Source organism: Octodon degus, unplaced genomic scaffold (assembly GCF_000260255.1).
Source record: "Octodon degus isolate 3935 unplaced genomic scaffold, OctDeg1.0 scaffold00056, whole genome shotgun sequence".
Taxonomy (NCBI): domain Eukaryota; kingdom Metazoa; phylum Chordata; class Mammalia; order Rodentia; family Octodontidae; genus Octodon; species Octodon degus.
This window is the reverse complement of record NW_004524632.1, coordinates 12,013,505-12,024,767: the sequence shown is the minus strand read 5'-3', so window position 1 is coordinate 12,024,767 and position 11,263 is coordinate 12,013,505. Positions and strand designations below refer to the sequence as shown.

At 44.3% G+C, this 11,263-nt stretch overlaps 1 protein-coding gene across 5 annotated transcripts in view; it reads left to right on the top strand.

Annotated features, from left to right (window-relative positions):
• Positions 1-11,263, top strand: part of Gpatch8 (G-patch domain containing 8) — a 63,151-nt gene that overhangs the window by 23,376 nt on the left and 28,512 nt on the right. For 4 of the 5 annotated variants that reach the window (XM_023718197.1, XM_023718198.1, XM_004633828.2 and 1 more), the window contains 2 exons: positions 8,995-9,062; positions 9,675-9,761. In XM_023718197.1, coding sequence (XP_023573965.1) covers positions 9,036-9,062; positions 9,675-9,761 — 114 coding nt within the window. In that variant the 5' untranslated portion in view covers positions 8,995-9,035. Of the gene's footprint in view, positions 1-6,872; positions 6,918-8,994; positions 9,063-9,674; positions 9,762-11,263 lie in introns of all 5 variants that reach the window. The other variant, XM_023718199.1, reaches the window with a different exon arrangement.

The window sequence follows — 11,263 nt, the reverse complement described above, 5'->3', positions numbered from 1 at the left end:
TTTTTTTTTTTTTTTTTTTTTTTTTTTTTGCTGCTGCTGAGTGCCTTCCAAAGGAAAGGCAGGTTCAAAACAACATCACAGTGCCCTCGTCCATCTTAGTCACCAGATCTGGCACTGTGTGACTTCTGACTTTCCCCATAGTTAGTGAAAGCGACCATAAAAGGGAAACATTTTGAATTGTCTCAGAACTTGGAGGCAGCCACAGCAGCACAACTAAAGACACTTAGGAAAGAGGACCCTAGAGCTTCTGCAGAAAGCAGCACGGATGATGGGATGAGTGTGTCTGAAGTGAGGGGGAATTATGAGAGAGAGTAATGGCAAAAGTTAATCATTCATTGTGGTTTTTAATCATATCTCATAGGGTTAATGAGTTTTATCTGTCCCCACTGCTCGCCCTCCTGCCTTTTCTTCCTTCCTCTCGTCTAAAGGTCTCCCTTTGCTTTCATGTCATCTTGTATAGCATCCACAGATCAGGTGGCATCTAGTAGTTGCATATATCCTTCACATAGGTTTATATTAGCTAGCAACCGGGGCCACCTTGGCCAGGTTTGTAAAGCATGGTCTCTAGGAAAATAAGTATTCTGATGACTTTTGTTGTGGTGGTGGTACAGGGATTGAATTCAGGACCTTGTGCTTGCAAGTAAATTGAAATACAAGGACAATAAGAACACCTCCTTGTGTGTATTGTAAGAAATCTATCTTATTAAAGGAAAACAACCTCCTCCACCCAGAAGCTCCTAAAATTAATAATAAACAAATCCAGTAGCATAGCATGTTACAAAGTCAATAACCAAAAGTCAGCATTCTTCTACACAGAAAACAAACACACTGAGAGAGGAATTAGAGAAACAATACCCTTTACAATAAATGAAAACAGTTTTTGGTGATGATGGTGTTTGCTTTGAGACAGCATTTCACTATGTAGTCCAGTCTGGCCTTGAATTCACAGAGATCCTCCTGCCTCATCCTGAGTGCTGGGATTACAAGTGTATTTCTTCACATATGGCTGGAAAACACTTTTTTTTTTTTTTTTTTTTTATTTGGGGATCCGGGGATTGAACTCAGATCCTTGTGTTTGCGTCAAGCGCTTATCCTACTGAGCTGTCTCCCCGGCCCCTTTTTTGTATTTTTTAGGGAAGCGTCTACAGGGTGTACAGGGTCTCACAACTAGATGGGACATGTAGTGATCGCCTGTTTACAGCCTCCCAAGTGCTGGGACTGCAGGTGCACGCCACCACACCCAGTCTCAGTTGTTGTCTCAGATTGCCCTGGGGGTGGGGCTGGCATAGCAGACAGGGGATTCAAACCCCCTCCCCCAGTGCTTTAACCTGCTGAGCTATTTGGCCGGCCCTTGAAAAGCACTTTTTAAAAAACTATGTATGAAAAATAACCCCCACATTCCAAACTAGGTAGCAGGATCACTCTGATCAACTTAGACTCAGATTCAAAAGTTTAGAAGTAGCTATCATTCAAGGGTAGAGAGCCCCTGGATCAGATCTCCAGCACTGTCCCAAAAATGCTAATCAAAATAATTGGACATACACAGATAAAAAATAAAACAAGGTTGTGTTATCTTCGCATGTGTAAATGTGGCTTAATTCCAAATGCAATCTTTCTGTTCCTACAAAGTATTCCAAAACCTGTAATGTAGGAACCTACCAGATAGATGGGCATGAAGGGGATCCACTGGCACTGGTAAGCACAGAAGGCAGGCATAGACCTGGACCTGAAAATGGCCTCAAGGGGCTCAGCAGATGTGCAGTGGGCTACAACTCTGCCCAGGGAGTCTTGGGATAATGTCACACCTACAACAATTGGGAACTAGGGGCCGGCCAAATAGCTCAGCATATTAAAGTGCCTGCAAGCAGGCTCAGGGGCCAGGGGTTCGCTCCCCAGGCCTGATGTGCCAGCCCTGCCCCCAGGGCACACTGAGTCAGTGATTGAGTCTGGGCTAGGTGGTACGCTTATAATCTCAGCTCTTGGGAGGCTGCAGGCAGGCAGATTACTATGAGTCTGATCTAGTAGGGAGACCCTGAACACCCTATAGACCCTTCTCTAAAATACCAAAAAAAAAAAAGAATCAGGAACGAACTGGTACATGTTGAGTGGAAGTTTAAAATAACATGAGGTTAACAGAATTTACACCAGGCCTGGCCTGTATGTGACCCATGGTTTGTTAGTTTGTGAACTAATTTTAGATTTGACTTGGGCTTAAATTCCAGCTCTGCAATTGGTAAGTGTAACCTTGTTAAATATAGTGTGTGTTGGTGGGGCGGGTTTGTGTTCTGTGGATTATACCAAGGGTCTCCCATGCTAGGTAGCTTTCTACCCCTGAGCCACACTCCTTGTGCCAATGTTTAGGGCTTGTTTCAGGAATTACTCTGAAAGCCTTTCTGTTTTCTGTCTTGGAACAGCGAGGGAGGTACTCCTAAGGAGGGTTGTGGATTCTGAGGGCCTGTCAGATCTGAGGAGTCTTTCTCTCTCTCCAAAATCTTGGGGTTCTCCATAATTTTGAGGCAGTCTCACTGAGTTGCCCAGGCTGGGGTCAAACTTCTGATCCTTAGCCTCAGCCTTCATCTCTCAGAATGCTGGGATCACAGTGTGCACCACCACATCTGGCAAAACGCCATTATCACAAAAACCGAATCCAGGTAGTTTTCCACTGAAGAAAATAGTTGGGGCAGCTAGCTTCCTCCCTCCCTCCAGTGATGGCACTAGGATCATTCACTTGCTGGCAGCCTGCTACCTAGCCACCTCGATACCCAGTGGCAACTTTTCAGTTCGGCTGCTTGGGGGGTAGGTATAAGGAAAACTCAGAGTCCCCCTGCTTTCAAGGACTTTTCGTTTTCCCTCTTTTTCTTAGGCTTTGTTTGGGACAGTATTACCCCCAAATCATATTGATTAAATTGTTTTTGCCACTTAAAAATAAATTGATCTCAGCATAGAGGTAGCATGAGATAGCTTCAGCAAGTAATACGATGTTAGTTCAGCCTCACCTGAAGTAAAAGCATGAACTCTGCCAGGTTCTTTTTCTGGGAAAATAGTGTGAGTCTTCTCACCCCTCCTGAGGGCCCTGCACCTCATAGCATCCTGGGGAGCTGACCTGCCAGGCCTCATGCTCTGACTCTGTAATCCTTCTTTGTTTATAGCCTCTGTAGTCTCTGTCCTTGTTCCTTAGCACACTGGCTACTGTTATAAAATGGACCTCTTTTTACCCGAGAAGCCAACTGTGATACTTTTGTAAAGTGTCTGATGGAGATTCCTTTAGGTCACAAATAAACTTCTGTCCCTAGCACTGTTTGTATTGAAAGTTATATTTCCCTGGTTGTTGTGTAGGTTGCTAAGCAGCCCATGGCAGGAATATAAGGTAGTTTTTGTAGAGGTAGATAATTTGAACTTTATTTTGAGTCCAAATGTCTTTTTTTTTTTTTCCTGGAACCGGGGATTGAACTCAGGCCCTTGCACCTGCTTTGCAAGCCCAAGGTCCTCAGTTCAATTCCCAGTACCACAAAAAAGAAAGAAAGAAAATTGTAACACTCTAAGGTGTAATTACTGAGCTGGATATATTACTGAGCTGGATATTTCTGATTAGTGTTTCCACAAGGTAGCAGGTGTTGTATACTACAGTTACTAAGAAAAATACCTGAATGATTTTGAAATCAATCCTTGTTAACAAGCCTTTGCAAGCATATATTTAGGAGATGTTGCGGAATTGGAGCTTCAGTTTGTAAGCAGACTTTTTCTTCATGTCTCTGAAGCTGTGTGGAGTCACTGTTCAGTGGATGCAGTGGCATACCAGAGCGCTACTGGCTGGCTTCAGAGTTCTGCTGCACTGGCACTGCAGGGAGCGGTCACCTTCTAATTCTCCACTCTTGATTTTCACATATTGAAATTACCTGAAATATGAGCTATGTCAGGGTACAGCAGAAAGACTGTGAGTTTGAGGCTACACTGCGCTACATAAGGAGACCCTGTCTCAGAAAGAAAGAAAAGCAATATGTCAGGGTAGGTTAATAGTTTCTACCAGTTTGGGTATTTTGGAAGTGAATTTTACCACCTTTTGATGCCTTTTGTTTTGCTTTAGGATCAGTCTTAAATCAGTGCTATGTGCCTCGTGCCTAGAACAGTGTCCTGAGGCTGGAAGAGACTAAGGTTTCTGTGTGTTTGCCGCCTGGGCAGGACCTTGTGCATACTACCTGGCGCTCTGCACTGAGCTGGATGCCCAACCCAGAACTAACAGGTGCTGGTGTTGAGTGACTCTTGGGGAACTAGTGCAGAGGTCACAGCGGCCAGATTGCACTTGTTTCAATGCTGGTAGTTCCACAGGGAAGTAAGTCATATGTCTTCTCTTTTTTAGCATGACTGACCACCAGATTATGATTGTCTTTGTTGTTGTTTTTGTTGCAGTACTGGGGCTAAAACTCAGGACCTTGCTCTTACCAGTGAGGCATTTTTGCCATGGAGCTATCTCTCTGGCCCTTTATTTCTCTATAGTCAGGTTCTTGGGCCAGTTCTGTAGGTTGGTATTTCCTTAACTGTTTTAGAATCAGAATTTATTATGGAGAGATGGTTCTCAGAGACAGACTGGCTATGGATAATCAGTGGGTTCTTGCATTTTTTTGTTGTGGTTTTGTTTTGTTTTGCTTTGCAGATAGCCTGGTGTTGCCTCCTGTCACCATCAGGTGATCCTCCCACCTCAGCCTCCTCAGTAGTTGGACCTAAGGCATGTACCATACCCTGTCCTGTTTGATCTCATTCACCTCTTATAAATCATAATGCCTTTGCATTTTAACAAGCCTTGTTGCAGCAGCATTTAGGGATTTATATCATGGTGGAAGTAAGATTGCCTTTTAAATATAGACAGAACTAAGGGTGTAGCTCAGTAGTAGAGTGCTTGCAGGCACATAAAACAAATAATTTCAAAAGTATAGACAGTTAAATTCCCATTGATTTTTAAAACAAAGTTTTGATATAGAAGGTTTGCATACCAGTTTTTCTGTCAGGTGTCTACATCCAAATCGGCACATTCTTTTGCTTTTATTGTTTTTTAAAATATTGATGTGTTTAAAATTATGGAGAAAAAAAATATATTGATATGTTAGAAGCCGGGGAGATAGCTCAGTAGAATATAGCGCTTGCCTGGCAAGCACAAGGTCCTGAGTTCAATCCCCGGTTCTGGGGAAAAAATATGTATATATTGCTATGTTCTTGATTTGGCATGTGTTCTGTGGTTTTGGTATTTTAGTCCCCCTCACCAGCAGGCTGGGGTATGGTCATAGCATCTGAAAATCAATGTCTATAAGTCTCTCTCTCTCTCTCTCTCTCTCTCTCTCTCTCTCTCTCTCTCTCTTTCTCTCTCTCTCTCTTTGGCAGTACCAGGGATCAAATGTGGGACCTTGCGCTTGCCTGACAGGCACTTATGCTGCTGTGCTATCTCCTCGGTCCTGTAAGCCATTTTCTTTGATGAAGAGAATTTAGTGCTGTAGTCAAAGTTGCCTCCTTTCTAGTGACACAACAAAACTTTAAAAAAATAATTTAACGTACTTAACACTTGCCATGCTTAAGAAGAAATGGAGAACCTGGATTTGGTTCATTAGTATTTTTATTTTTTTTTATTTTTTGGCAGAACCAGGGATTGAACTCAGGCCCTTGCGCTTGCCAGGGAAGCACTTATTCCACTGAGCTATCTTCCCGGCCCCAGTTCATTAGTATTTTTTAAAGCTGAGTTTTGTAGACAGCTTATATTAACAACTTATATTACTCTACATTCTGTTGCTGCCCCCCCCCCCTTTTCAGAAGTACTTTTCAGAAGTATTCAGTATTCAGAAGTATTCAGTCTTCAAGTGCTCTTCTTTATGTAGGACTTAACATCGGTAGATCGGAGACTGAAAACTTCGTGTGTCTGTGTTTGTGTATATGTTTGTGGGGGCTGTATTCAGTGTGTAGTAAGGGTACATGGGGGTGTGTATAGTGGGTGTAGTGTACATTTGGTTTGGGGAGGTTGGGGGTTTGGGTGTAGAGTGTGTTGTGTGGGTATGTGTGGTGTGGCATGGGTATGCAGTGTGTGTGCTATCTGGTGGGAGTTTGGGGGGATGTGTGGTATATGTGCAATGTGGAGTGTGTATGTGGTATGTTGTAGGATGTGTGGAAGGTCTGTGGGTTGTACTGTGTGATGTAGTGTGTGCTCCCAGACTCCTCTTGGTCACCTTCCTGCTGGCTCTCTGAGTGGGTGTGTGCGGGGCTGCAGGGCTGCAGCTGCTCTCTTCGGCTTCTGAGGCGCCCTCCTGCCAAGGTTGGCAGGAAGACACTAGGCCTGTGGAGTCTGTGTGAAGAGGAAGCCGCTGCTCCTTCAGGACAACTGCACTGAGGCTGCTAGGCCAGTGGTGGCAGTGAACCTGGGATCTCTAAAAGCTCACCACAGTGGGGCCTTCTGTACCTTGGTTTGACAGTTTTTTAGAGTGGTCCTCAAGCACCATCATCCCCCTACTTCCTAGGGTTCTTTTAGAGAGGCTGATTGATCACTGCCCGCTTGATCTGATCCTGTCTTTAACGTGACCAAGGAAAAGTTTCATCTTAGGCCCTGAACCCTAATTCCCCAGGTGAATAGAGCAGAGGTCAGAAACGGTCAGTAGTTCTCTGCAACAACCCACTGCCCCGCCTGGCCCTGCCCTGTGCACCTGAAGGGGAGTTGTTCCTGTTCTGGGCAGCAGCACACTAGCAGACAGCTACTCCCTCAGGAACCCTCTCCTTGGTCCTGGCTGGGACGGGGGAGGGACAGACCCCTGGTACCAGCCCTAGTCTGCCTGCCTGCTAGAAGGCCTGTTGCCCGCCCTTATGGTTGCTGCCTAACAAATGGTGTTTCTTTTTTGCAGCATTATGACCCTGGACTTGTTGTGGTGATGGTAAACTTAGCAGTGGTAATTTTTTATTTTCAGACTGAATTCCTCTTTTGTCATCAGTGCACCAATATGTTAGGCTTCCTTTCTCTGTTGTAGCCTTCATCCTTCTGCTTGGTCTATTTCATTTTCCTTTCCTTTCCTTCTGCAACTTGTCTGACCCTTGTTCATTGAAGGGTACTGTTAAGAAGGGATGTATCTGTTTGTGTTAGAAATCAGTTAAAACATTAAATCCTAATACTGTCAAAAACTTGATTTCCCCAATGTTGTGGGCACTAGCACTTGCTACTGCAATTTATAAGTACATTTTTAAAACTGACTGCCTTAGAGGGCAAAAGTACTAATGCAGTTTATAACAGGGGTTTACAAAGGTAAAAAATTTGTACCAAATGTTCTTTTTACAGAACAAATTCTCGCAGAACAAAAATAATATCAAAAAGAAAGTAAATCGGATATTTCTTTTCAATTCCTTCATTGGACCTTTTGTTTTTACCAGTAAATCCCTGACTGAGACGTTATGAAAGTGATACTGCACCTAGGAAGTCATTTTTATAACCTGTCTTTAATTTGGTCCTTTTGCTAAAGATTGCAGTCACTGCGGATTTATTATACCATTGGGCATGAGGCAGCTCACAGTCTTGCTGCTTGCTGGGCAGCCTCGTAGTACCCTGAAAGGGCTGTGCTCAGAGCCCCAGCCCCCCCCCCAGATATCTTTATTTAAACAGATTTTTAAATTATGCTAATTGTTCCTCATTACCTTTTTAAAAGCAATGCAATATTGGTGATAAGTAAATAAACTTCTGAATTTGTTTTTCATTGTGTTTTAAAGACAGAAGTTTAATCCTGCAAATATAGAGCAACCGGATGCAAATGGTTACTGGCCATTTTGGATAAGTTTTTTTATTTTTCTGCAGGCCACAAACAGTCATGATCATGATGGGGGGGGTGCAGATAATACTTGAGATTTAGTCTGATGAAACTCAGCTTTTAGCCCAAAGGTATAATATTAATGTGTGTATAACAACAAAAACCAATTGTTCATACCAGCCTGAGTGAATGAGGGAAGTAAACCCTGTTTTCTCATGAAAGGCACACGGTGGTAAGGTAAGTCCCTTCTCAGTGGGCTTACATCACAATACCCCTCGCAAGTTGTGATGTAAAACAGCTGTGGTAGTAAAGTGCTTGTCTGCCCCATTTTGCTTTGTTTGGCTGGTTATGAGTGGATTAAATATATATTTATTTAAAAATTCTCCAGCATAGATCAATTAGTTTAAAGTCAATTTTCTTCGCAACAAGTCCTTTTCACAGCTTACTGATAACCACAGCCACTGTTAAATACACTGTGGTAAATGGGATCTGGAGCACCAGATTAAAAGTAAAACTGCTTTTTTCCATAAGGACAAGTGTCAATTTTTACTTACCTTCAGATATGCCTGTAATCTCAGGACTAGGGACTAATATAGTTGAGGCAGGAGGATCACTGTGAGTTTGAGACCAGCTTGGGCTACAAAGTGAGTTCAAGGCCAGCCTGAACTACATAGTGAGACCCTGTCTCAAAAGAAAAAAAAGGGGGCCAGGGAGATAGCTCAGTAAAATAAGTAAGTTCAATCCCCAGTTCTGGGGGGCGGGGGCATCAAAAAGTTAAACCTGCTGATATGTGTATAATTCCAGAGTTTTACTGCTTAATACTTGACAGCTTTTCCATTTAAGCCTGTCAGTTGAGGGGTTTCAGAGTTTGGGGAGGATGTCAATGGATGGAGTGAAGTGATTCTTGAGCAGTTACTCAGGAATCATTTAAAAAGGAACTTTTGAGGTTTTTAATAAAAGCCTCCTGGTGCCACTCAGCACCACTTTGCATCTCTGCCCCACTGAGTTGGTCTTCAGGACCTGCCCTGCCCCCTGTGAGGGCCCTCAGCACAGCGTCACTGGCAAGCCAGGACGAAGCGGCTGTGTGTAAGCTGTGAGAATGGCTGTGTTTGGTTCACTGTAGCTTTCTGGTCTCTGCACTCCAAGGCAAGATCTCTAACCACCCAGCCTAATGTGTACTGTGAGTGTTGGCTCGGCTGCGTCTGACCCTGGCCATGTGTTCCTGTTACAGGGAGAACTGATCCGATCCCCATCGTTGTCAAGTATGATGTCATGGGCATGGGCCGCATGGAGATGGAGGTAAGTGGGTCTTCTCAGTTTACAGATTATCTAGGGTTGGCTTTAGCGCTGAATTCAGAAAACACTGACCTGGTGGAGTATAGTTTCGCTATTTTCCTTTGCACAGTAAAAAAAAAAAAAGTGTGTTTTACATTCCCATTTAGTGCTGTGTGTATGGAGGCCCCTAGGGTGCTCACAGTTTCCCTGTTGGCACTGGCATGTAAAGAAGTCGAGTGGCATGAGCATGGGCAGGTGACACCGCAAAGCCACATCATACATGGTGACACAGCCTCAGTGCTGCTCTGTTCCTGGGACAGGTGCCATGCTGGAAGCTCTACCTGGAGAGTTGCTTGTAGCTGTCATCTGCAGTACCAGCTGTCAGCTGTGCTGTGTCTTCTCCATTTCCCCTGCATCACTTCTGTGAGCGTAGAATTCAGGTCTTATCAGAAGGAGCCGCCAGCACGCGAGGGTTGACCCTTCCATGTGCTCTTCTCCTAGGGTACTAGCACTCCAGCGAGGGAGGCCTGAGCAAGACACACGACAGACAGCGTTAGTTGTGCTGATGACTTTTTCATATTTAATCTCTTGGGGATCCTTAGCAATAAAAACTAACTCTTATCTGTTTTTGTAAAGCTCGATTATGCCGAAGATGCTACCGAACGGCGTCGTGTCCTAGAAGTGGAAAAGGAAGATACAGAAGAGCTGAGGCAGAAGTACAAGGTGCACAAACACCCTTCCGTGAGGGCACGCCCACCTCCACAGCCCATACTTTTCCATCATCAGTGAGGTGTGGTACAGCAGGTCTCATTTGTACTTCTTCCCTGTCCGCTGCCGCAGTCAGACCTAGAGATCTAATGCCTCCAGAGTGGTCTGTTGGGACGATTCCGTGAGTACCCCTTGAAACCACCCTGGCTAGTGCACAGGTGGTCAGATGGTGGCGGCAGTTGCAGGTGTTACTAAGGGGCTTGGTGGAGCCTGCCGATGAAGCACTTATCTAGCAAGCACCCGTCCCCACTCCAGAAGAAGCCATGAGTCTGTGAGAGCTGATGACAGTTACCACAGCTTGGCTTGCCTTTGTTTTCAAAATGGGTGGGATGTTTCAAGAATAACATTTGAGAGGGATTTTTTGTTCATTACTAATTAAACTCAGTTCTAAAGGAGAAATTTACTATAGAAATATTGAGTTGATTCTTTCACTGTGCCTTTTTAAAAAGGGACTAATACTGAGTGTGGTGGTACATACCCAGAGCCCTAGCACTTGGGAAGCTGGAGACAGGAAAATCACTGAGACTGAGGCCTGGGCTACAGTTTTAAACCAGCATGAACTGCAGTGAGATCCTGTCAAGTAAATAAATAGGACTAATTACAGAAAATACAGTTTAGCTGAGCATGGTAGCACATACGTGTAATTCCAGTATTTGAGAGGCTGAGACAGGAGGATCAACAAATGAGTTCAAGGCCAGGGACCCTGTCTCAAAAAAACAAACAAGAAAGAAAACTGCAGTGCACAAAATGTTAACTTTCTAGGTTAGCTGTGGTGATGCACACCTCTAATCCCAACACTTGGGGTAGCCGAGGCAGTAGAATTACCAACAGTTTGAGGCCTGCCTAGGCTACATAGTAAGCTCAAGCCCAGCCTGAACTATATATAGTTCAAAATTAAAAAAAAAAATTTAAAAATTAAAGACTGACCATGGAACTTACTTTACGGGGTATTACAGTGTGTCTCTATTATAAAATTAAAGGATAAGCAAGCTTAATTAAGGTTATTATAGGGCCAGCCACATAGCTCAGCAGGTTAAGGTGCGTGCAAGTGTGCGCAGGGGCCGGGGGTTTGATCCCTGAGCCTGCTGTGGTGGCGCACACCTGTAATCCCAGTACTTGGGAGGCTGTAAACAGAAGAATCAGTAAGAGTCAGATCTAGTAGTGAGACCCTGAACACCCTGTAGACCCTTCCCTAAAAAATACAGGGGGAAAATAAAGGTTATTATGCACAGCAAGATGGGGTGGTACAACATATTATCCCAGCACTCAGGAGGCGGAGGCAGGAGGGTGAGAATTTCAAGCTAGCCTGGGCTGCATAGTGAGTATAAATTAGGGTTACTGTCCTTTAAGACTTAAAGGTGTGGGGGCCTGGCCCTAGCTCAGGCCTTTAAGTGGCTGCTTCCACAAAGCTGTCAGCCTCAGGTTGCTGGAGTTCGAACCTCACACCTCTCCCGCTG